Source organism: Coffea arabica, chromosome 10c, assembly GCF_036785885.1.
Source record: "Coffea arabica cultivar ET-39 chromosome 10c, Coffea Arabica ET-39 HiFi, whole genome shotgun sequence".
NCBI lineage: Eukaryota > Viridiplantae > Streptophyta > Magnoliopsida > Gentianales > Rubiaceae > Coffea > Coffea arabica.
The window spans coordinates 44976530-45003640 of record NC_092329.1 but is presented as its reverse complement, the minus strand read 5'-3'; the positions used below and the strand labels follow the sequence as shown (position 1 = coordinate 45003640).

Genomic DNA, 27111 nt, shown 5'->3' with positions numbered 1-27111 from the left:
ATGGCATATATTTCTGCAATTTCTTTCAATGGACATATAATTTGTCATGGGCCACTTTTTTTAGGTTGTTAATGGTGTTTGGATTAAACCTTTTCGATGAAAATGAATTTCACTTGCTGATTCAACTTAATAGCTTATTCATTTTTGAATCATATTTAATATGTCAGGACATTTACTCAAGTGAGTGTACAGTGGCAAGAAACTGACACTATGAGGGAAGAATTAGATGATTTACAGGTATGCAAATTTTTTTTTTTCAGTCTTGTGAAGCAGATCCAAAAAGGATTAACTTTTTATGCACTGATAGTGTAATGATTTTATTACACTAGCAGTTATGAATGTAGCAATGCCACATGTTCATGATTTGAATTTCAAATTTGAATTCATGTTATGTGGCAATGATCTAAATCTGCTAGTGTAAAAAAATGTACACTGACAGTGTATAAAAAACTTACTCATCCAAAAATTACATTCTTGATCATCATTTATAATTAGGAGATGGTATACAAGATCATTTTGTTGATGATCACATTCTGGATTTGATCTCAATCGTTTCACTTCTGTGCAGATCTTCTTGAGCACGAGGTGGGCAATACTGCTCAACTTGCATGTTGAAATGTTTCGTGTAAACAAGTATCCTTTGTCTGGGAGCACATTTTCTCGGAAGAACTTTATCATCAAGCTGCATAGTTGAAATATGAAATTAACTTTTTTGTTATAGTCTATGTGGAAAGGAATACGTGCACAAACTATTTATAATTCTTGAATAGGCAGACAAGCTTCCACGCTCTTCATTTTGTGTGTGTGAGTTGATTTTATTTGCTGTTGTCATGAAGTTTTCCTGATCAGAGATTCATTGGTAGTTATACAACATAAGATGCACTGGAATTCAACTAAGGTATATTTTTGTCATATCGCTAGTTGAAAAGGTTTCCACTTGAAGTTCATGGTGTTGCTCCTAAGTATGATCCTTATAGCAGTTAAAATCAGTTCATAAGGACCAGTGTTTTTTGCAGGTTATGACATCTTTGTTATTGTTTAGCACCACAGAGCGCACTGGCTCCCAATAAATGATTATAACAAGAAAACTATAAGAAAGGAATGATCCATTTTTCTATTTGTTGTTGTCTGGTTTCCACTAGCTCTGTGCAACCTTGTCTATCAGTGTGATTTTTTATTACACTATATCTAGAAAGGAATTGATTCCATTGTGCAGATACTGTCATTCTTGTGTAACTTCATTATGTTTTGTAAACTAAGATATGTTATTTGATATACAGCTGGAATAAAAACTCGTTACTATATCCTTGTATCAGTTCTCCTACATGATTTTGGTGATTTGAGTTCCTTAACTTCCTGCAGTGTTGAAGACATTCTGCAGGTTCTCATAGTTTTTGCTGTTGAGTCGCTGGAGTTGGATTTTGCCCTTCTGTTCCCTGAGCGGCACATTCTTCTTCGTGTACTTCCTGTTCTTGTTGTCTTAGCTGCATCATCAGAGAAAGATAGTGAGTCACTGTATAAGAGGGTGAAGATCAACAGATTGATAAATATATTCAAGGTATATTGGCTTAGCTATCTTCTAACATAGTCAGCTCTTAAGAAAGTAATTCTCCTGCACTTTATTTTATCACATTTTCTTGTATTTTGTTCATATCTGATTGAACTTACTCACTTCATTATGGTTTTTCTTTCTTGGTTTGCTCTTTTTGCTTAGAATGATCCGGTTATCCCTGCATTTCCGGACCTTCATCTTTCTCCGGCAGCAATTCTAAAAGAGTTGTCAGTGTACTTCCCTAAATTTTCATCTCAAACTCGTCTTCTCACTCTTCCAGCAACTCATGAGCTGCCACCACGCGAGGCACAAGAATATCCTTTTCAATGTTTAAATATTTTAATATGTCGCTTCTCTCGATATTGTAGTTGCAAGAATAGAGAAGTTAGATTATGATGTTTAATATCAAACTGGCTTTAGGTGTGAGTTTATTTATTCTGCAGCATGTTATTTTTGGTTCTTACTGCTCTTATTTATTGATCTGTAGTCATAGTTCAAATTTCATATACTTATGATGGTTCACCTCTTCTTTTGACTGTTTTAAAAAATGTATGTGTATTTTGTTTGTTTCCAGTTTCTCTCCAAATTGATCTGGTAAAAAGAGATAGGTGGATATGTACAAGGATATACAGCAAGACATATGCAATCAAACATGCCTACCAAAGTTGAATGAGAGTTGAAAAGGTGTTTGCTGTGTCCTTAACTAGTGGAGTTCATAAATCGTAAGAGTTGTGTTGATCTCTGTCTTTCTCTGTCTCCATCTCCTTCTGTCTGTCTGTCAATCTCCACCTTGTCTAATGAAGTATAATTTTTTCCAGATATTTCTCACACTCTGCCTCTCTGCATTTTGTTCCAGATTTCAATTCAATAGCAATGAAGGATCATTTTTTTTTCAAGCATCAAGATCAATTAGTACTTGAAATAGATGCCAAGTTTTTCGCCGCATCTACTAACCATAACCTCTAATCTTCAAATGTGCGTGGGCTTTTCTAGAAGGGGTTATAACTGAGTATGAGTTAATAGTCATGAGATGTAATAATGTGTTTGACTTCGGTGGATTCTCAGACTCCTATATTTGTTATATTGTGAATGACCATGTGTTGTTTTGCTAAAAAATCTTTCATTGATATCATTAGCCTTGCTGGATACCTCCATGTGTCTTTTTCTGTGCAATGTCCCATGTGTTTTTTGGAAGTGAAATAACCTTAAGTTGTAAAAGTAAGACAACCTGCTGGAATGAACATATTTCTTTTAGAAATAATTACCCACTATTCCTTTGCTGTATGTCTTGACCCAATTCACTTATCAGCGACACTATCTCATCGTCAACCACATTGGGGCCATACGTGCTGAGCATGATGACTTCTCTATACGTTTTGCTTCATCTATGAATCAGGTAATTATTCCTGTGTTTTTGAGCTTATGCGCATCTATTTTTAGACATATAACATATCAGTGAATGTTGATGAGTGATGCTTGCTTTGGCAAACATGCATATACCGTGCAAAGATAAATAAATCTTCAATAATGAAGATTTGGTTTGTTCACATGCAGCATTGTGTAGCGATTATATGATTTTAGATATTGTATATATGTGTTCTGTCAAGATAATGTTCCTCAGTTTGATAAAACATTCCACTAATAAATTTTTACCTGTGCAGCTTGTGTTACTGAGATCAATAGATAGTGCAGATATTGAGTGGGTGAAGGAAGTAAAAGGAAATGTTTATGATATGGTTGTTGAAGGTTTTCAACTCGTTAGTAGATGGACTTCACGCATTTGGGAACAATGTGCATGGAAATTTTCTCGTCCATGCAAGGATCCTGTTCTGACAGAGTCTAATGGGACACCAACATCATTTTCTGACTATGAAAAGGTTTGATCTGTCTGTCTTTCTCCTCTTGGATTTCTTCTAATGCTGATTCTGTCTCTTGGCATGTGGAAGAAAATGTAGTTCATCTAAAGCAGGATCTTAAAGGTTTCAGTGACAGAACAAAGCATCATCCATGTATAATACTTACTGTAACTGCGGTTTTGTGTGAATGAGGGGTTATACAAGTAGAAGGGGTGTGCATTGATTTGGAATTCCAAAATTTTTTAGAATGGTGAAATTTAGAAGATTATGATCAATATGTATATTAAAAAGACTTTAGAAAGAGAGAGGAGCAGAATTTAGAGGAGGGGAGGAAGAAGTAGAAGCTAAAGAGAAAAAATAACCTAGGCGTCACAATCTCTGCAGAGGATAGTTCATTTCCGGAAAATAATCTTCATCCCGTAACCTGCCTCATACACTTGATACATGGCAACTTTATATGATAAATATCCTTGGGTACGAGAACTACTTGATCTCCAAGTAAAACTTTGTTGCCCAAGAACAAACTGGAGCCTAAGGTCTAATAGCACATTTTTGTCATCAAATCACTATATTAAACCTTCCTAGTGAAGCATTAGACAAGAAATTTTCTTGGGCTATGTATACTTGCAACAATTTAATGAAAGTCAGTTTGAAATCCTTGGGAAGTTCCAAAACTGTTTCTTCCCAAGTTCAAGGTTCTTCTCTTTTGGTATATTGTGTTTCTCATTACCCTGCATCATATACGTGCCTGAGTTTTTCATTTCAGCTTGCTTGGTCTGTCCTCTGGTTGCCTTCTTCTACGGCTTTTGTTGACCAAAAGCTTCTGTGAAGCTGCTGCTAGCGTTGTTCTTTTCCTGGTTGTCTTTGCCACAGCTAGTACCGTCTATGCTCAGCCTTCTGCCATGAAATGCTTATTTCTGTGATACTATATCATTTATTGGCTTCATAAGTTCACAGATTGTCAGTCAAGAGTTGAATGATGTTACTATTTTTAATATCATCTAGGTGGTACGATATAATTATAGTGCTGAGGAAAGGAAAGCTTTAGTTGAACTTGTGAGCTACATCAAAAGCATTGGGTCAATGTTGCAGAAGGTTGATACATTGGTGGCTGATGCATTATGGGAGACTATCCATGCAGAGGTCCAAGACTTCGTTCAAAACACGCTGGCTACTATGTTACGCACCACCTTTCGGAAGAAAAAGGATCTTTCCAGGTTGGAACTTGTTTCTTCGTTTTTCTCCGTTGGCATTTTACAAAAGACAGTCAGTTAGAGTGTTTAACTGTCCAAAACATTTTCTCAAAAGCTTGTAGTAGTTGTATTTTCACGTGTACCTAGAGTAAGACAATGATTGTAGTACCAATGTTGTAATCATGCTTAATGTTGAGAAACATGGATGTTGGAGCAATGATAAAAACCTTTGATTAGAAACTGAAATTTCTGTGACAGAAAATATTTTACAGTTTCAACATGATGCAAAATGATAACTTTCTTGTTGGGTCCACTAAATCTCTCAGTTGCAAAATAAATCTGTTCAGACACAAACATATATTAGTCATTTCTACTGAATGGATACTGTTGTCATAGCTGCTTTAGTTTTTCTTGAAATGGTGCTTCAGAAAGAAGTTAGTACTCTATTGTTGGAGTCCATTATGTATTTGATCTGCACACGGGAAAAGGTTTTTCCTTCTAAATGTCCATAATCTCTTCCTGGAATCAGGAGATAAACAATAAGCAGTTTACAGTATGCTTTGTTTGCTCTAGCCAACTGTAATTTGCTGATACAAAGTTAACGGAGTAACTTATGTCAGGGAAAAAAGTTTCTTATTCCTTATTAGGGTACAGAAAACACTACTTTGAGTCTAGAAAATTTTAATATTGTTCTGCAATCCAGATATATGATGTCAAGGTCATTGCATGAGGAGAAAAGTGAGAAGATGTTTATTATGTGTGTGTTCCAATTCCTAAACTGGGACTGTATTTGCAGAAGTGCACGAGGTAGAAATATATGCGCTTTGGTAAATCAGGCAGTCATTTTTCTGGACAAGTTGTGAACCATCTCTTGAATTACACAGTCTTTCCATTTACAAGTTACAGTCTACCTACTTTGAGGTTCCCTTGTGGCCATAAACATCATTGGTCCTGATGCAAATAGAAGCTTCCTGAGATTTTTTGTGCTTCAGTTCGTGTCTTTCTTAATTTTCAAGTTTCCTTAGGTCCACATTTCTTGGTGCTATGAATGCGGGTACTTCTATTATCCTTATAACGATATTTACCCATTTTATTTTCCTTGTCTATTCTTGTGCTTAAAGGGATTATTACAAGCCTAGTCTGTATGTTTTTTGAGTTCAGGCACCTCAGAGTGAGAGCAGAATCTAAGTGGGACCAAAAATATTTGCTGTCCTCTAACACTTTACGTATATGGCTAATTTCAGGATACTCTCTGACATGCGGACGCTTTCAGCTGACTGGATGGCAAATACAAGTAAACCCGAGTCAGATTTACAATCATTTCCCCATGCAGGTGAAGAAAGCAAAGTGAACTTCTTCTATCCAAGGCCTGTAGCACCAACAGCTGCACAGGTTTACCTCCAATTTATTTGCTTGTGTTCTATGTTATTCTTGTGACTGTTTGTCTCACCTATGCCCCTTCTCCACAACCTGACCTGCTTTTGGTACCAGCTGAAAATATGGTGACCTCATTGCATTTTTGTTGCTCTGAAAAAATTTTATGGTAGTTCAGAAATAATACAAAGAGAGACATGGCAACTTTATTGAAAGGATCTCCTACCTTTTTGCAAATTCACTAATGCAATGTTTACAAAATATCAGTTGCCAATTAAACGTCAACTGTCTTCCGTAATCTGCATGTGCTTAATTCTTGCTGCTGTCATGAAGGCATTAGACTAAATTCATGTTTGACTATGTGCTAAATATCCTAGATAACATTCCTGGGATAAAATATTGAAACTTAGTGTTATCTCCTACTCCTCAGGTTCATTGCTTGCAGTTTCTAATATATGAGGTGGTATCGGGTGGAAATATGAGGAAACCAGGTGGTCTATTTGGGAATACTGGTTCTGAAATTCCTGTTAATGACTTGAAACAGCTAGAAACGTTCTTCTACAAGCTTGGATTTTTCCTGCATGTAATCGATTATACAGGTCTGGCAAATTGATCATTTCTAAGCTCATTATGCATAATCCTTTGTCCCTATGTTTTATGTTGGTACCACATATTAGATTCTGCACTGCATAGTTGCAATGGATTTAATTATAACATCATGTTTACGACTTGGTTTGGTATCCTAGGTTATCAGTTCATGATACTTGTCTCCACATTAATTTAAAAGCACAAAATGTAAAAGCTCTCTATACTTCTTCACTACTTGTACAGGCTTGACGGATTTAACTACTGGTCACTTAATCTTCAAGCTTACTTTACTCTGGCTCTGTTAAACAACATCATGTTACTCTGGCTCTGTTAAACATCATCATGTTTACAAAAATGTTTGTGTTGGCAAAAGATTAACCGGAAGGCTGTGGATAATGAGACATCTGGTAAATGTCCGTGTATACCAGTGCATGCTATTAAATTGTATAACCTCAGTGAAATCCTTAGAAGCTTATTTATTTGCCAAAATTGGAAAAGAAGTGTTCTCTACGAAGTTCCAGTCACACATGGTTGTTTTTACAGTGGAGTTTATCTTCTGAAGTTTCCAGATTTATTGTGGTAAATACTGGACCTAGGAGAAGAAATTTGACTTTGTAGTGAATGAATATATCTGGCCATATTCTTTGGAAGAGCCAAAGAGTTTGTGTTGATTTATCTTTGTAGAGCTCCCTCTCTACTCTATTGAAACTGATAGTTCTCTTTGATTTCTTTATTTGTCCACCCTTTTTTTCATTTTTCTTTCAATAATGTTCTTTACAACAATCTTTCACTCAGTTTAGGCTCAGAGATAGCATTGTCCTGTCTTATCTACTTGGGCCGCATGCTTTTTTGTCCATTATTCAGCATCAAATATTGACCTTAAGTGCAAGGCTAGATGTCTTTTCTGGTCCACTGCTTGTCTCCATGTTGTCCAATTTGTCATTTTTATCATCTAATTTACGATGTAAGTGTTGGGCCTAAATTTTATTACCTCATAGGTCTACATCTCTAGGTAGTCAAGACTATAAATTTTGAGTTTGCTGTGAGATTCATCTGACATTATTCGAACTGACAACAGGAAATTTGTTGATACAAAGATGGTTGAAACTATTTCTTTATGAAGGTTTTAAACACTGGGAGTTATGCAACTTATTCCAGGCTGAGATACAAAAGTAATCTTTGATTGATCATTTCGTCTAAAGACTCATCTCCACGTTGGCTAGAAGCTAAATGGTTTGACATACAAAATCAGTATCCTTGCATACTAGAATCTTAAAGCATTTTGTGCCTAGCCTTTCAGATACCATGAACCAAGATCCTCATGCATTAGTGTCACGTTCTTTGCAGCAATGGGTCAAGTATGGTCTATTTGAATGTAAACCATCTGTAGGAAATATTTCTGCACAGGCTGCATTAGAAAGGTGCTTACTGCAAGGGCATTTCTATAACATAATGTGATACTAATGTACACAAAAGAAGTGTACATTCTATTAAAAGTGAGTATACGTGCCCTGCTGTAAATTGGACAGGTTCTTCCTCTGTTTTAATTAGGAATAGAAGTTTGCCCCCCCCCCCCCCCCCCCCCCCACAAATTTTCCCTTGTATATACATATGTCTATGATTTCTACTTTTCTGTTTTACAAGGTGATGTAAATTTCAAAATTATTCTTCTTGATATGGGTTTGGAGGCCAGTGCATGACACACTTGTATGGAAGGCATATAATGCAAAAAGTAATTGTGTTTTGTTCTATTAACTCTGGCATTTTTCAATTCTCAAAATATGTGGATTCTTAGAATCTTTTTGCTCTTTCTGGTGTATCTAGGCATATTTATGCTTAGTTTGAATTTGCTTGTCCAATTCTGTGTTTAAAAACAGCAGTGTTGCTATAGCATGATGATCAATCTTTGCTGGAGAAGCACTTAAATCTCAGTGATACTGTTCATTGGCTAACTTGTCCATTCCTATTCTTCTAACCTTTCTGTATATGTACATCTTAATAAATATCAGTAAGTAGTCAAGTACTTGAAATGCTGATAGCAATTATCTTTCTTAGTAGATTTCGAGTTAAATAACTGTGAGCTTTTCCTTAATGCAGCAACAGTTGCCACAATCACAGATCTTGGTTTCTTATGGTTTAGGGAATTTTATGTGGAATCTTCTCGTGTTATTCAGGTAGATGAACATCTAAATACATTTCTAAGATATATTTTACTAGCTCCTCTCTTCGTAATGCAGATTGATCTGCTGCAGTAACTCATTTTTCTTTTTTTTTTTTTGTTTTTTTTTTAAAATAAGTACTTTTCACTCTTACTTCATCTTTTCTTAGATTAACTTTTGATAATTTGGTGTCTAACTTAGTATGGATATCAAATTGCATGCATAGGACTGCTGCATCTCAAGAATTTAATGTCACTTAACATTGAGACTTATAAGACTAAGGGTGCGTTTGATAAAATTGACGTCTGAAATCTGAAATCTGAAGTCTGAATCCATTAAGTTATTGAATTGTTAAGTATTAAATCTAATACATTTGAGTGCATATCACATTCAGTGGTGAATAGTTTATCACTTAATTTTGGGAGCTCGTGTTATTCAGGTAGATGTACATTTAAATACATTTCTAAGATATATTTTACTAGCTCCTCTCTTCGTAATGCAGATTGATCTGCAGCAGTAACTCATTTTTCTTTTTTCTTTTTTTTTTTTGTTTTTTTGAAAATAAGTACTTTTCGCTCTTAATCTTTTCTCAGATTAATTTTTGATGATTTGGTGTCTAACTTAGTATGGATATCAACTTGCATGCATAGTACTGCTGCATCTCAGGAATTTAATGTCAAGTTTTGCCTAGAAAATTTAGTGCCACTTAATTAATTCAGATGTTCAGTTTTTGGTTATCAAACGGTATGAATATGTTAAGATCTGAATCTATTAAGTTAAGTGCTGAATTGGATTATCAAACAAGGCCTAACTTCCAGATCTGAAAATGAAATAGTGAACTTGTCAAAATTTCAGCATCCAATTTTTACAGTATAGGAACTGCCGTATCCTTTAGGGTTTCTCCTGCATCTTAATTGAGGTTCTTCTATCTCCAATTGTAGTTTCCTTGTGTTTAAAGGACTTGTATTTTGCTTGCAGTTTCCAATCGAATGCTCTCTTCCTTGGATGCTTGTGGATCATGTTATGGAGTCTCAAACCATGGGTCTTCTTGAGAGTATCTTAATGCCATTTGACATCTATAATGATGCTGCCCATCAAGCTTTGGTTGTCCTCAAGCAGCGTTTCCTCTATGATGAAATTGAAGCGGAGGTATTTTACTTACTAGTGCTGATTGCTCATCAGAAACTTAAAACAAAAGAAGCTGTTGATAGATGAAGCGTTTATAGTTGATAAACACTTCAGTTGAGTTTGCTAGAGGAATCTGGATCGTATAATATTTAATTAGATAATCAGGACATGAAACTAGGAAATTTTGCTGTTAACTTTATGAGTAGGTCAATAATGTGGTAATAGCTATCACAACTCGTCCAATGAATAGTAGTTTTTCCCATATTTATCTCTTTGAATTTTTGTAACGGAGAACCTCTCATGCCAGTGTTGTAGATTGATTCATGACTAGTGAGTACCAAGAATATTAACTCAATGTTGAATATTTGTGACTGTCATACCTGGGATTTAATATTCTAGAAGTATAAATACTGTTTGTCTTTTCTTTTTTATTTTTCTTTTTATTTTTTATTCTTATAGTGGGTTTCTTTAGCTTCTTAACTTTTACGAGGGATTTCTTCCTGAAATACTTTCCCACCACAGAAAACCATGCATAATTATCTTTTTCTTTCCATCAGGTGGACAATTGCTTTGATATATTTGTTTCAAAGTTGTGTGACTCTATTTTTACTTACTATAAGAGCTGGGCAGCTAGGTATGTAGTTCTGCATTTAAGTTTTTTGCCTACCAGAAATTATTTTATGTGAAACAACTCTCATCTGTTGTCAAATTCTGCAGTGAATTACTTGATCCTTCTTTCCTCTTTGCACTGGATATTGGTGAAAAGTTTTCACTCCAACCAATGAGATATACTGCGCTTCTGAAAATGACTAGAGTGAAGGTGCGAAAATCTTGATGTCATACCAATAAAGAATTCTTTTTTCTGTTATCCCATGGCTTAGGCTTTGTTTTGATTTGTTACTAAACGTGCCTGGTGATTGAATGAGTCTTGGTTTCAATTCCTCCAAATTTTCTCATGATGTTTGTTAAGTTGGAGATTATGATGGTTCAATCAAAGCATATATTCATTTGGGATCTTATCCTACAGGATTGTCATATGCTGGACATCTTTTTCTGCAGTATTTTCTGCCTTGGAATGTCATACAGCATAAATTGTGAAAATTTAGGTTTATATCTACTTCTGCTGTCCAAAATGAGAAAATAGAATAATTACATTTGACCTTCTATAAACAATTTCTTGAATATCGACAATAATGATACAGACAAAAATGCTTTGCTACATTCATACCTAGTTGTCCAGGAAAAAGCTTGACTGCATTCTGCAGAAAAAAATGGGATGTTTTAATGGTAGAAGCAACAGGTTTCTAAAGAAAACAAAGTTTAAGCTGGCTATTTTTAGTAATAATTTAATAAACTATGTGGCAAAGAGGTTATTCAATTAATGATGGTATGATGACTGAAATGTAAAAGAATTGATATATATAATGATAAGCTTTAGGCAAATGTCCTGCCACTGCAGGGTGGCTTTTCTTGGAGGAAAAAGATTTAAACTTGGTGATATTTCATGAGCCTTGAAGCATAGCTTTCATAGCTGAAGGATCTATAGCTGGTTATGTATTGCTTTCATAGCTGATGGATGAGGTCTAAACTCATAAGACTCGTGGCTGTATGTTTGGAGTGTTGTCTCATTTATCTTCAAGAGGGAATTTTGATCATTATTTCCCCTTGATCATATTAATTTGTCATGACTCGTTAACAAGTGTATCATAAATATTACTGTACTGCTTCATATTTTACTGGTACACATGTAGGTAGACTGACTATGATTGGAATTAGTTTCAGTTGTTCATATGCATTTATTCTGTCTTGTATGATTTTTTTTCCCTTCGGTGATTGAATACAGTTGCTTGGACGGACAATTGACCTGAGAAGCTTGATTGCTGCAAGAATGAACAAAGTATTCAGAGACAACATTGAATTTTTATTTGACCGCTTTGAGTCTCAGGATTTATGTGCTATTGTTGTGAGTAATCCTTGAGTACCATTTTCTCCAGTATATTGGTTCTTGAGTATCTTGGTGCTCATCTTCGCAGATTTGTTACTGTGGTTTCAGGAATTGGAAAAACTTCTCAGCGCCTTACAACTTGCTCATGAATTACTGTCGAAAGATCTTACAATAGATTCATTTAATCTTATGCTCAATGAAATGCAAGAGAATGTGTCCCTCGTTTCCTACTCCAGTCGGCTTGCTTCTCAGGTTAGAATTATTATTTCTGTTGCAAAATTTCTGTTGCCCCCCCCTCCCCCTTCCTTTCATGGACAAACACTCAGATCTGGGATTCCAGCCAGTTCTTCAGAGAGGATTGGATAAATGCTAATAGGTCATGCTTCAACTCAAGGAGCTTCAGATGACTGATCGATACACCTGTTTTTAAATACAAAAAGAAGAAGTCTGCACAGCTCCATGAGGTGTTATATTTGTGTATGTTAGTGGTCTGCTTCTGGTAGGGAAATTCTTATGTGTGTCTTGTAGCTAATGTTGATGGGAAATGGTGGCTATTTGAGGTATTATGCTACTTATAGATGGACAATGCCAAAAAAAAAAATTTAGACTTTGTTCAGCTAACAGTTTCAACCTGTAACAACTCTTTTAAAATGTTAAGGAGAAAATGTTTAAAATAGTAAAAAACCTTAATTTAAATGGGAGACCATATATTTTTGGGTAAATTACGTATAACCCCCCTGTGGTTTCACCTATTGTCACATGACCCCCTAACATTTCAAAATTTCCACTTCCTCCCCAATGGTTTTATGTAAAGTGGAAACTCGACAGAAAATAACCTATGTAACGTTGTTAGTTGAAATACTAATAGTGCCCTTACTTAAATGCTAAAAATAAAAGCATAGGGGATTACGTGGATAAATGCAAAAACCGTGAGGGCTAAAGTGGATATTTATACAAACCAGAAGGGGGTTACATGGATATTAAGATTTTATCACAGGCACTTTTAAAGTGCGTTTGGTATAAACACCGTAACTGATTGTGCATTCCGTTCATTTTCCACTTTACATAAAACCAGGGTGGGTTATGTGGCTATTAAAACCCTGGGGGGGGGGTTATCTGGCATTATGTAAAATCACAGGGGGTAATAAGTAATTTACCCTATATTTTTCTTCAAATTGTCAAGGACTGTAGACTAATGACCAGTCTAATGCACAGGAAATGGGTGACTAACATTTTTCTTTCGCTTATTTATTGAAGCTAGTTCATGTGTTAATTGATTTTCGGAAGCACCACAAATTGATGGTCTAAACTCATAATGATGAATATTTTGTTCAAGGCAATTTGATGATCATTGGCATCTGTACTGAAATTCATGATGGTTAAACTGGAAAGGAGAGAAACAGTACATATAGGAGTCAATGAGCAATAGATAAAGTCATTTGATTGAATTTGATGATCAGTTGTTTTCAAGACTTTGATTCAATTTGAAAAAAAATATTTGAATTTGTTCTCTCTACTAGAAGTAATAGGGCAATTTTGACGATAAGTACGTACTTTTATAGTGACAACACAATAGTGAATGTTGGTTGATAAACTAAACTATTACTTGCCCATTTAAATAAGCAATTATGGTTTTGCACGACTCTATCACCTCCTGGTCCTCAATTTTCTCTCACTTCAGATACCATTATTCTGAAGGTTTAGTCCCCTCCATCACTTCAGATTCTGTTTACCTCGCATTTTGCCAATTCTTCTTTTTTTTTTTTTGGAAAGTTAAAAGACCAAAATCTCTTTGTTGCTGAATAAACGAAGCTATGAAGAGCATACATTGAGGAGAGGTTTTTTTTTTTTTCGAATTATTAGTCATTTGAGTGAGCAAAATTTGGCATCTGTAATGTTTTATTTTTCTTTTTTCTTGTATTTGTTTCTTATGCTAAATCTCTGGTGAATAGCAGTCAAAAGTGTAAAGTGTGTGCTTAAGTGCAGATCCCAGTATAGCACATAGGTTGTGGCTATTGACATGTGAAGTGGAGCAACTTTATATTAAGCACAGTAAAGTAAACATTTCAAGTGAAAAGGGCATACAGTTCAGAAGAAGTTGCACTAAGTTCAACCTTTTTATTTTAGTTTCTTCATAGATTGTTAAAGTACATAGCATAGAGCGATGGTGGATTCATGGTTCATTTGCTGATTTCTTTTAATTAAGGACACATAACCATGATGACTTGACTTCTATATGTTAGTATAAAATGTATAGTGAGAAATATTAATCATGGTAAGCCCTGTAAGTTTTAGCCGATTGCACATGTCCATGGTTGCATGATATGATGAAAATGATGTATAGTTTGTGAACCTGATTTCAGTCATCAGCTGACTGTGGTGTACGAATTGCCTTGCACTTTTCAGAAGTTCTTTGTTGTTATACACAACGAGTAACTATTGAATGTGTTAAACTCTGAAGGCTCCAATTAAGGGCATGATTTGTACTAAAAGAAAATATAGCATGAAGTTTGCTTTGGAAGAAGAAAATGGCCTATGTAGTCACATATAGTTAAGGCCTTGTATGTTTTCTTTCATGTTAGGATATGTACAGTTATCCTCATTTAAAATTCTAAGAGATTTGATTTGGAAATGGTGTCTAGTGGTCGAAATTGATCGAAATTGGAGTTTCTTGGAGTCAAATAGTATTAAACACATAGTAGAAGATTGAGCAATTCTAGTTCATGCACAATGGTAAAGCCAAAAAAAAAAAGTTTAATCTAAAGTATACACTGAGAATGAATGTTGCTGGACTTTTACAACTTTTCTTGATTTCAGGAATGCCTGTACCTTTCGTTTCTCTCTCTCTCTCTCTCAACAAATTTAGTTGCTTACGACAGTTTGGATATATTTCCAGATATGGACAGAGATGCAAAATGACTTCCTGCCAAACTTCATCCTATGCAACACAACTCAGCGTTTTGTTCGATCATCAAGAGTTCCTCTTGTTCCTGTTCAGAAGCCATCGGTCCCCTATGCAAAGCCTAATTTCTACTGTGGTACTCAGGTAAGAAAATATCACTAAATCAATAGTTCAAAGTTGATTCATCCAGTTTAGCTTTATTGCAAGGTCAACATTCTGTTTTATGAAAATATTTCAATGGGTTACACATGGTAAATAAATTGCTTTGAGTCAAACACCTGCAAATGGCTGTGTGGCTTGCTTTCCTTGCTATGTCCTCTTCCAAGTACCTGTCCTTTTTTTAATCTCATATGATTTTAGTAATAGCTCTTTTGCTAAAATACCAACAAATCAAAAACCTACTCGTGCTTTTGTCTCCTAAGTCGAGCTTAAATGGCGCTAATAATGGTCTGCATTGTGATTTGCACAAACATTTGGTTAGAGGCTTAAAATGGGAAAAGTTAGGCTTTGGACGTTTTACTTCATTATTCGATATTACTATTGTTGACATATTACCATAACAAGTTTGGCTGGGTAAGTACATGAAAAATTAATTAATGTGGGTGAGTTGGAGCCATGGAGAAAATATTTGATAACCCTAACTGACTGCCCAATGGAGGAATGGACTGTGAAGGGTAACATAAGTCTAATTAACGGATGGTAGGAAATGGTTGCTCAAGTAGGATTGGTTCTTGTAATTTTTCTATTTTAGTTGGTAGACTATCCTATTTCCTCATGTCTACAAGTTGGAGATATCTGAAACAGAAAGATCAAGTATATGCTCCACTTTACAAAAATTGAATGCCTGACATGTTTCCTTCTTTGATTACAATAATGATTAAAACTTCTAATATTGGGATTTGGTACCTTCTAAATCATAAATAGCTTATTGGAGTGTGTGAGTCTCTCTGAATGGTTTAAGAAATATGTTGAGGGGTCAGATGTTACCCTCTTCTTTTCTACATTGTTTTGGCTGTGTGTTTGAATGTCACCATTTTTACACTTCCTCCTAAAACTTACATGAAGTCAAACTGGAAACTTCAGTTTTGAATTCAGTGTCACAAAATTTGCTTGCTATATTTGCTACTAAGGTGCTGAAATCTGGTAAAACACTACAAAGATAGGATGCCTTGTCATTTTTTCAGTACTGGGAAAACATTGAAAAGAGTTAATTGAAGATGATGTCCAAAGTATAGGATTCAACGATTATGCAAGTTGCTGTCTTTCTCTAGAAGCTTTGTTCATTAGTTCTTCATACCTCATTTTCTTGCTGTTGGTCTTCAACTGCTTGTTTTTGTTTGAGTAGTAGTACTTGATAACCAAACCTTCTCAAAAACATTTATCAACTTGTCCTTGTTTTTTTCCCTTTTTGTAGGATCTGAATTCAGCATACCAGAGTTTTGCTCGATTACATAGTGGATTTTTTGGGATACCTCACATGTACTCCATTGTTAGGCTGCTGGGTTCTAGGTCACTGCCTTGGCTTATCCGAGCTCTATTAGATCATTTATCAAATAAGGTACATGTTACCTGACAGATAGCTAAATTATAGTTCTTTTTGTGGTTGATAAATTTAACGCTTTTCAGATTGCTGATGCATTTATATCTTTCTTTATGTTCATCTTGTTTTTGTTGCTTTTTGCATTCCTGCGTATGCCAGGAACTCTTTAATTCAACTTCCTTTTTTTTCTTTTTTTTTTTCCGACTTCCTGGTTATTATTTAGTGCATCATTACCTGTGCATCTTACTTTGGAAATACATGTAATTTTCTATGTTCTTATACTCTGGCTACTTGGTTAGATGGTAAGTTTGATAACTCAACTGAATAGCCATCTACTAATTATCAGAGTATCTTCCACAAAATGCCAGTCAGAAGAACCTAAAAGCTGCACTTCTCTTTCCAGCTATAAGTGCCTGTGCCAAAGTTTCCCAAGTTTGGAGTGCATTGTAATTCCTGTTGTAGTGTTATCCCCCTTGTCTGACAGCTCAGTGTATTGTCCTTTTGTTGCTTGCTTTAGTGATGGCTAGATCATGCAAATGTGGATTTGCTTTGAACATGTTTGAGAAGAAAATGATATCTGGTGTAGCAGTCTTCAGTTTTTCTGTTTCTTTCTCGATAAAATGCATCTTAGGAACCTGAGCAAGTGCTTATGGAAATCAGAAGCATTTTTTATTTTTTTATGGCCTTTATATAGCTTAGGATACTTGCTGATGTATTGTCACATAAAAAATTGTGCAGTCCTCCCTTTTCCACATGGTGCTGAAGGCTTGCTATAAGTTGGTTGCTAGATGGTTTATTTGTATGTAAATTACTTTTTGCAAAGCATTCCAAGTTTTTTATTCTGAAAAAATCAGAATTTGGAGAAGCACACGCATCAGAAAACTTGCAGATGCTCGGCTTCTTATTAGGAGTCGGATTTTAAAGTACCCCATTTTGGTTGATCAAATTGATAGAATATATAAGCTGGAACCCAAATAGTTGCAAACTGTTGCGCACCTATGGAGGTCATAATTTCCTAAGGAAAAAACTGACTGTGTCATTAGATAATGTAGGTGCATTTAAACATGCCTTGAGAACATCAAAAGCATATAGATCTATTTTAGGCAGTCTCCAAGTCTGTGATGTAGATCTAGTTCAGCACAGTTGTAAGAATTTGACCTCCACTGAGGGAAAGGGAGGATAATAAGTTTGGTTTTACATATATATCTTTGCGATTCTTATAAATCTGTTATGGTAGTTTTGCGTGTGATGTATAGGAATCATTTTAGGTTTAGGTTTAAGGGATCTATAGTTTGGGATACAGAATCTCCAGGTTTTCTAGGGTTTGGGATTTATTAGCTGATTTTGTATAATTCAATTGCAAATTACGTTTAATTTTTGAAGCTTTTGCCTATCTTCTTTTCTGGTTATTTGAGTTTCAATTTCCATGTAGCATTTTCCTTGTTTATCATTGATCTTTTTGTTTTGATTTTGCAACTAGCTCTGCTTGCAATTCTTGTTGCAAGAGACCTGTACAATCCAACTTTTCATGTCTTCTATTGATGTTGCATACGTTGTAATCATTGTTGTCTTCAAATGAACAACCTAGCCTAAACATGTGTATCCATTTATGCTTCGCTTTTGGATCTTCAGTAACACATGGAACTATTTCATGATACATGTTGTTATCTTTTAAAGCTTATCTCATCTTATTTCAGATAACGTCGCTTGAGCCAATGGTTACAGGTTTGCAAGAAGCTTTACCCAAGTCTATCGGACTCCTTTCTTTTGATGGTGGTGTGACTGGTATATTGTGTGTGATAATTTACTTTTACAGTACAATTGCTTTATCAGGAATGTTCTTCTTAAAGTTTTGGCATTACTTTTGCATATATCTCTGGTGTTTTTACTGGGCAGTTAAATGCTGAAAATAGAAGTTCAGACTATATTCTAGGTGTCAGAAAATGAATGTGAATCTATGAGATTATGCTTCTTCAAAGCTCTTCAGTTATGATGCAGATCATAAGTTGTGTTTCTTGTGTCTACCCAAGGCTTACCCTAATAGCTTCAATTTGGAAAGAGTTACGAGTACGTTTCCTTAAGATATGGTCTTAGGTGGTATTCAATATAACCACACTTTGAGCTGAATTTTTCTAGTTCTTAGAGATGATTTGTTGCACGGAAGACTGGTATTGGATCTTCATGTTTTAATTGTGTGGTATGAAGGAGAACAACATTGTGCTGCCTCTTTTTGTCTTTCAGACAAATTTACATTTGAGTTTCTAATTACTATCAATCAAGGCGGACCATAATGTCATACTTCTTGTCATATTGCTTAGGTTGTATGAGGATCATTAAAGAACATCTTAACTGCTGGCAGTCAAAGACAGAAATCAAAGCAGAGGTTTTTCACGGAATCAAGGAGGTTGGAAGTGTGTTGTACTGGATGGGGCTTCTTGACATTGTTCTGGTGAGTTCTTAAGTTGTACAATAATGTTGGGAAGTGAATCAAGATGAAGAAATTTTTTTGGAATAGGTATTGGATTCTTAGATTCAGATTTTGGGCTGTTGAGTCATTCACTTAAAACTGGTGAAATTTTTAGGAACAGAAGTAAAACCTCTCTCTGGTAATGTGACTTCTGATGTTTCATTTGAGGTTTTCGTCACCATATTTTCTGGAAAATGTTATATGCCACCATAAGGAGTAGAATTCATCAAACTCTTCTTTCCATTACCTTCCATTCTGTTCTTTTTTTTTTTTACTTCATGGATAACTAAATGGCACCAACTCCATATCAGTGGTTCATAGAGGGCTTGAGATACAAGTTGGCCAGGTCTCTCAGCCATCATACTTTTCAAATGTTTTGCACCATTAGGATATCTTGCTGAAGAAAAAACATTATCCATAAACTGCAAAACTGCAGATCCAACATAGAGTTGGCCTTCTGCACTTTGTTTTGTGCAACCTTTAGTAGGAGCAGTTTTAATCCTTGCCCTTGGATAGTAATATATGATCAGGTGATACTTCCAAGCACTAGAAGCTCTTGTAGAGAACGCATCATCTGCTCTGAAGTTACTGAGATTATTCAAATGATCTGTCTTATTAGAAACCATAAGATTATTTTATTGAAAATTGGTACTAACGCTGTCAGAGGTATGTAGTCTTCTATAAACCTGCCATCCCCTATTTTAGTATAGAATAGCATTGCTAGTGCACTAGTTTCTCCTTACCATACATGTGGATCCACATAGTACCTGTTTGCACGTAGCTTCATCAATATTGAAAGGATAGCTCACACCAGAAGTTTTACTCCTTTACCTTTTCAGGACAGCTGAATTCAGACTAGAATATGCCTGTCTCCATAAAAAAGTGAATACTGGACATATTTGGAAATTATGCTCGAAGAGCTATGTGCACTGTGCACCTAATTTTGCTTATTTGCTTCTTAACAATTTGATAAACATTAAGATTATTTAGCTACTTCATTCACTCTTATCTTACTCAAATTCTTTATCAAATCACAAATTATGCTTCTTCTACTATTTCATTTGATGATCAAGCATGTGAAATCCAAATTGAGGTATCAAACAAACATTGAATACATCTAACTTCTCTAGTTTGTCATGTTCAACAGAGGGAAGTGGATACTATCAATTTCATGCAGACAGCCCCTTGGCTGGGCTTGATACCTGGTACTGATGGACAGATCTTGCAGTCTGAGGAAGCAGGAGAAAGCCCTATTGTCACTCTCTTTAAATCAACAAGTGCTGCTGTTTTGTCAGACCCTGGCTGCTTAAATCCAAAATCATTTCAAACCATATCCAGACAAGCAGAAGCTGCTGGTACATGATTTCCATCCTCCAATCTTCATCTTGTAATGTCACTTTATAACATACTTAAAGTCAGCAGACCTGCAAAGTTCTAAGCAGCAAATTCCTGCTTCAAGGCAAACAAACTTACTGTGTTTGTGGAGAACTACTTGCATATTTATCTATCATCTCCTCTTACCCTGCCAATGTAGCTTATTAGCATAATACCATAATAAATGATTTTGGTCAAAGTTAAGTCAGACTAACATTACAGCATCATATAAGTTTTTTTGGAGCATCCGTGGTTCCTGTTTTAGGTTGTGGGACAGCCATTATTTGAATTCACAAGGAAAAAGGTTAAGAGATTGAGACATGATGTCACTGTGTCGTATAAATACAATGAAGGGGCAGAGGATTACAAGTTCTTTTTGATCTAGATTGCGGCAAAGAGACCAAAAGTAGGCTGTATGTAGGTTACATTTAATGGAAATTTAATGATTAGAAGTGACTGAAGACATATCACTTTGCATTAATATTCTTTCAGTAATATATTTGATTATTTTATTTGGTGCTCGTTGTTTAATTTTCTTAATCACAGAAAGCATTTCCATGAATACCTTGCTATCATGCATTTCAGCGTTTTTCATTTGTCTAAATGCCATTAAATTCTTTAAGTTTCTTATAATTTTTTCTTTGTTAGTTACTTTAAGTCCTAGGTATATGAATCAAATGATGATGTTTAAAGTACTTAGTAATGGAATTCGTTTCCTACTTTGAGTCCTTGGTAAATGATGATTTTTAAAGTACTTAATGGTGGAATTAGTTTCTTGCTGGATTATATCAGTCTTAGATAGAGATGATTTCGTAGTTGGCCCGTGTTTTTGAGTAAGGTCCCATACAGAATGTTGCACCCAGTATGGAAGATGCTGGCTGAGAAAATTAGGTGGTCTTTCTACTGTTGGTTTTCTTTAAAGTAGCAGCTGTTATCTGCTGGTTGTCTAACAGCAATTAACAATTATACACTCACAGCTGTATTCCCCTTCCTGCAACATTTCCTCCTTGCTTCCTGCCTAAGGGCAGAACTAGTATATATAAATAGATCATAGTTGTTAGGATGTGCTTCGTCATGGATTGCTTCTAATATGCCATATCAATGTTTTTGTTTAGTCATTTGAGTTTGGATTTCCTCACTTCGGAAATAACTATTGGAGAGATTTGTTACAGATCTTTTGTACAAGGCCAATATAAATACTGGAAGTGTTCTGGAATATGCACTTGCTTTCACAAGCGCAGCTCTAGATAAATACTGTAGCAAATGGAGTGCAGCTCCAAAGACGGGGTTTGTCGACATTACAACTTCGAAGGACTTCTATCGTTTATTCAGTGGCCTCCAAATTGTAAGTGTAATTGTAAATGCCATTATGATATTTCAGTTGAAGAAATGAATATAGTCCATTTGTCTTGGATTAGTTCAACATTGCTGTACTAGGCTTACTGGCTGTGGTAATGGATGATACTTCTACGAATCTGTACACTGATAAAACAATATGTAGAACTATAGATATTACCCAGACCAAATACTTAGTTGCAATACTGATAGCACTTACTTTCTTTTTCTATGAGTGCCATGGAGAAACTTTGATATTCTAAAGTTGTAGTTGATATGTTCTTTTTTCAAAGTATTAGTGTCTTGTTTGCTTGTTCTTTTTCCACCTTAGCTTCTGAGAGCAAAATAATTGATCACGCTTGTTTTCTTGTATACTATCCTTTACAAGATATTTATTTGATCATTGATTATTTTCATCTATACAGGAATACTTGGAGGATTCTGTTCAGATGCAGCCAAACAATCAAGAAATGTTGGGTGATTCAGTTGCTTGGGGTGGCTGTACTATCATCTACTTACTCGGCCAACAATTACATTTTGAGCTTTTTGATTTTTCCCACCAAGTCCTCAACGTGGCAGAGGTGGAAGCAGTCACCCCAACCCACAAGAATGCTCATTCTGTCCAGGTATACATCTTTTAATCCTCTTTTTATTTCAAAAGTTTGATAAATCTAATGATCAATTATTTAGGTATGTTGGTGATTTTTTTCCCTCTGCCTTATATTCTGTTGTGTTTTATATAAATTGGTGATAGTTTGATTGGTTTTTCTATGTATGCTGCATTAGATGGATAAGCTTACGAGCTTCTTTGAATAGGACATTCATTTCCCACACTGATTCTAAAGCAACGGTTTTGTTGTAGGCTAATTTTGCTTAGAAATATACAGTTGTGTTGGCAAGAGGTTTGGGAGATGAATTTGGTAAACTTATTTGTTAAAATTATGAAATGCCTCTAAACCACTAGGACACCTCTCCATCAAATAAGTATCTACAAAGAGGGAAGAATGAACAGCTTAGACGTTCAGAAGGATCAAACCTGGCTGAAGACTCCTAAAGAACAAAGTTTGTGCTAAAACAGTTATGTTGCGTTTATCCTTGAGGAGTACATATAGGAATTGATTTACTTAAAAGTAGTTCAAAAGATATCAAGTCAAGCCCAGCCACTGTTTCTCAGTGTTATATTTCATTGATTTTCTTGTCAGAAGTACCTCGTATGTTTTGTATTCTCTCAGTCCTACAAAATGTCAGCTAGTCATATGGAAACCTCTGTGCTGTACAACATAAAGAAATGTATGTTCCTGAACTTTATCTGTATACTTGCCCTTTTAACTGTCAATTGTTTGGACAGAAGGAGAAATCAGTTGCAACAATGGATGCATTGGATAAAACTCCTTAGGGAGTTGGATATTTCCTCAATGTTATTGAAGCATTACTTAAATTGATCAGGCAAAAGCAGATGCACCACCAAAAAGGAAATTGTTTAGAAGATGGACTTGGATTTTTGTAGAGCTAATAAGAATTAATGCACAAAAGGGCAATGTCAAGATTTTGGATGAAGAAAGCAAGAAAGTAAAAGCAACATTATTCCAGGAATATATTTGAGATGCAACTCAATTAACATAATTGTATTGAATTCAAACATATATGATGCACTTGCAGCAGTCACATTGACAGCAAGAGTTGGATGCCAAGACTTCTTTTGGTGAAGTAATCTTGATAACGTACTTAATCAATTCAGCACCATAAAGGCTTAGGATCTTAGGGATCCAAGTTTACCTCCTAGAATCCTCATATCTGAAACTACCGAAAACGACTTCATGTGCCTATATTTGAGCATTTGTAGTATTACTGTAAAAACTTTTAGTACTAACATTGTCATAGAACAGAATGCCACTAATAGCCATGGATAATTTGATATAGAAGCAGCTGTAATGTAAAAAAATTCAACCATTCTGTGGAATTAGCTTAATGCTCTTATTCTCATAAATGTTGTCTGTACTAAGAACTTGGATTACTATTTAGGACCCCTGTACAACAGCTGGAGTATACTTGTATGCAAAGTTAATTTTATTTGTGTTACAACTTCGATGTTAATTTAGATGGTCTATTATATATATATGTGTGTGTGTGTGTGTGTGTGTGTGTCTGTGTGTGTGTGTGTGTGTGTGTTTTACCTGATGGTTCACATTTTGGACGACTCCCTGTTCACAACTAATCTTTATATGGGTTAATATGCCTAGTCTGTTTTTAAGGAACCAATACTTTCGCATGAGCCAGCTAATTTCTTGCACTTAACGTTTCTGCTACAGTGAGGATCGTGGTTTCGCCATTTTAAATGATGATAACTTTCAGTCCTGACGCAAATACAGAAGCCTTTTATACAGTCTACTCTTAATTTCACTTTCTAGATTGAAAATGGCCATTCACGTACTTCCTTTTTTTTAAAAATTATTTCTTCTTTACTCACCAAAATTCTGTCTTAACTAGGCGTTGGAGGGCCTATTGGAGGCTATGAAGAAGGCAAGGCGTTTGAATAGCCATGTCTTTTCAATGTTGAAGGCTCGCTGCCCACTGGAAGATAAACAGGCTTGTGCTATCAAGCAAAGTGGGGCACCATTACATCGCATTAAATTCGAGAACACTGTTTCTGCTTTTGAAACGTTACCACAAAGAAGTTCCTAACATGCTTTGGTAAAGTGTCACATTATTTCCTCTTGTTTCAAGTTAATGTATATGACCCTTCTGAACTGAACTAGATCAAACTCCACCCTAGGTTCCCAAGGATGAGTGCAGTTTAAGTAATTAGTTTAGGATTGCATTGTTGTTGTGGAAAATATAAAACATGTATTGCCTTGTATGGATCATGTTCTAAGATAATATTTTTTATGGCTTTTTTCTTCTTGTTTTCTTTGTTCTTAAAGACAAAAATATGGAAGTAAAAGTCTGAAAAAATGCATCTACGTATTCTCAATTCTAAAACGGAGAGGCATTGCTTAACCTTGGCCGTGTAGTTTTCCTTCTTCCTTTCTGGAGGAGGTAGAGTGCATCAGCAGTCAATAACATTCAAGAATTTTTTGATTGCCCCACGAAACTTTTTTGCGTCAATTTGCCAATTAAACTTCCGAAACTGTACGATCGTGGTTACTCCGCTAGTTTCCACAGTAACCTCAAATGGAAGCATAAGCATGTGGCATGCAAACCTCATCCTCTTGGGGCATTTAGTCTTGTTACGAAGTTGTCAAAGTATTACACTCTTTAAAAGTTCCATAACAGAATAGATGCCCCAAAAAAAAAAAAGGGAAACGGTGGGTGATTTGAAATTTTCTATACATATTTTCTACGTAATGGACTCATTAAATTTATGAAACCATGCTATTTTGGTCATGATAAGAATATCCTTAAAGGATAAAGTGTGCATGACATGTCCTTCTAATTCTTGTCTAAAATAATTGTGAAAACAAACTGAATTGTCAAAAGAGTGCACTTTAAGAAGTTTAATAGGTGAATTGACAAAAAAAAAAAAAAAAAAAAAAAAGCAAATCGCCAAAAATGTCACTATACTATACACTAGTGCTTGTTCAGGTCACTAAACTAATTTGATAGCCAAAATTGTCTCTGAACTAACCAAAGTGCATGTTTTGTAGCATTCCATGCAATTTTACCGTTAAGACAAATGGAAATCCTTTATCTCCACTTGGAGGCTTGATTTTGGAGGGGTAAAATTGTCGGTTCACCTCTTTGGCTAACTTTTATTTTTATAAATGACCGAATCACAGTAGCTTGTCCCAACTTTCTTGAACCCATCATTTTCTTGAGATTTTGTGGCCAGATATTAGGTGAATTTAGCAACTATTTTGGAATCTCTGCTTTGCAAGGAAGCTCCACGATGTCAAGACGCAAGGAAGCAACTTTGATTTGTCAATGCAAAACAAAAACCATTTTAATGGCTTAATGGACTAATGGAAACCCAACAAGGAGATACCTTGAATGTGCTCGTGATCAAGTAATTTTTTTTTTTTGGAGATTAAAGTTGGGAAATTAAAGGGTGTGTTTTACAATTTGATGGGACAAATAATTTTGGTTAGGTTGATGGATGTGGCTATTAGGAGTTGAATGATGATGAAATGTGTGCTTGTTCGAAGCAAGTAATACCTAGTATTCTAAGGAAAGCATATAGGCTAGAATCGGAGAATGAAGCATTGCGAGAAGATGCTCGAAGATGGCAAACAAAGCTGAAAATATGGAGATCCAAGTTAGAAAGTTGAAAGAGAAGCTTGGGAGTAAACCGAGGAAAAAATTGTTCATTGTTTTTGTTGTTGTAGTCTGGGCAATTGTGACTGTATCGATATGGATTGGGGGGCCTAGAGATGGATATTATTTTGGCAAGTTGCAAATTGATGGATATTAGGACACCATTGCAACAGGTAGCTTCTTGTAGGCAATGTTTCTAAACTCGGACCGGCCAGCGAACCGGAGATGGGCCGGTTTGCGGTCCGATCGATCCAACTGGCTAGTTCACCGATTTTTTTTTCTTTTTTTGCAACTTTAGTGTTAAGTACTTCATAGGTCTTCATTCTACACTTGAACTTGATAGCTAATGTACAATTTAACATGGTTATTGATAACTTAAGTTTCTAAAATGCATTCACCAACATAACTAAATTTAAGTTGAGATAATAATAAATTTCCTAAAAGTTATACATAAAACCTATAATGATAAACATAATTAAAATATCATAATTCACCACAAGTTTTCATAAATTCATTACAAACATAAATAGATACAATCCAAATGTTCACCAATTATCACAAATAAAAACACAAAAATAAATAAAATAAATATTGAAATTCTTTTACAATCCTTAAAAAGTCCATAAAAGAGTCCAACTCATATTCAAGACAAACCATTTGAATAACAAACTTCCATCAGTGGCATGATAAGCAACAACACCACCTTCACAATTTCATCAACTTAACCTGAAAAAGTTAAAATTTTATTATAAAATATAAATCTAATTGGTCAAACTCAAAAAAAAATCTAATATACAAAATAAATGAAACTTTCGAGTAAGAATAACTCTAACCAGCTTTAAATGAAACAAACATCAATTGAGATACAGTTGATTTTGTGCCAATAAATTTAATGGTTCTAATGACCCTAGTGGCAAGTGTAAATAAATGGTCAATTGATGGGATCCTGAGGTTACCATTTACGGATTTACCAAGACATACAAACATGTGGTCCGATTTGGCACTTTTTTTTAAGTTTTTGTTTGACAACTTTCACAAATCAACTTTAACATGTCTTTAATTTTGTTGCTTCAGTGAAACCTATAAAATTCAAGATAAGTGAGCATTCGGTAGACTAATTACTTCAACATAGAAAAAGAAATAAAAACACAATAAACAGCATAGAAAAAACAGAACAATCATTGATACAAAATTTATTAATTTGATACTTCATCCATGTCTAATTTTATTAATTTGATGCTTCTTCCAAAAAATAGCTCCTCCAAATATGATTTCAAAATAATTAATGATTCATAATTTCATCCTTAATTAATCAAATAAAAATAAAACAAAAATTAGGGGAAACGGATGAAAATTGGGGGAAAAAAGAAGAAAATGCAAAAAAATCGGCTAAAGATAATAATATAGAAAACAAACACCTTGAAAAGGGAAAAATTAAACTTACCAA

The 27111-nt window shown here is 35.0% G+C and overlaps 1 protein-coding gene across 2 annotated transcripts in view; it reads left to right on the top strand.

Moving 5' to 3' along the window:
* The window catches only part of LOC113712682 (protein PIR-like), a 30480-nt gene extending 6166 nt beyond the window's left edge, over positions 1 to 24314 (top strand). The window contains exons 8-30 of one of the 2 annotated variants that reach the window (XM_072068332.1): positions 168 to 237; positions 569 to 633; positions 1363 to 1558; positions 1715 to 1866; positions 2855 to 2948; positions 3214 to 3429; positions 4414 to 4625; positions 5846 to 5993; positions 6406 to 6574; positions 8661 to 8737; positions 9701 to 9871; positions 10408 to 10484; positions 10568 to 10670; positions 11694 to 11813; positions 11904 to 12047; positions 14692 to 14841; positions 16112 to 16255; positions 17935 to 18022; positions 18556 to 18686; positions 19852 to 20059; positions 21251 to 21423; positions 21839 to 22039; positions 23901 to 24314. In XM_072068332.1, the coding sequence (XP_071924433.1) occupies positions 168 to 237; positions 569 to 633; positions 1363 to 1558; positions 1715 to 1866; positions 2855 to 2948; positions 3214 to 3429; positions 4414 to 4625; positions 5846 to 5993; positions 6406 to 6574; positions 8661 to 8737; positions 9701 to 9871; positions 10408 to 10484; positions 10568 to 10670; positions 11694 to 11813; positions 11904 to 12047; positions 14692 to 14841; positions 16112 to 16255; positions 17935 to 18022; positions 18556 to 18686; positions 19852 to 20059; positions 21251 to 21423; positions 21839 to 22039; positions 23901 to 24095 (3304 nt within the window). In that variant the 3' untranslated portion in view covers positions 24096 to 24314. Of the gene's footprint in view, positions 1 to 167; positions 238 to 568; positions 634 to 1362; positions 1559 to 1714; positions 1867 to 2854; positions 2949 to 3213; positions 3430 to 4413; positions 4626 to 5845; positions 5994 to 6405; positions 6575 to 8660; positions 8738 to 9700; positions 9872 to 10407; positions 10485 to 10567; positions 10671 to 11693; positions 11814 to 11903; positions 12048 to 14691; positions 14842 to 16111; positions 16256 to 17934; positions 18023 to 18555; positions 18687 to 19851; positions 20060 to 21250; positions 21424 to 21838; positions 22040 to 22761; positions 23496 to 23900 lie in introns of those variants that run through there. The other variant, XM_072068333.1, reaches the window with a different exon arrangement.
* The last annotated feature ends 2797 nt before the right edge of the window (positions 24315 to 27111 follow it).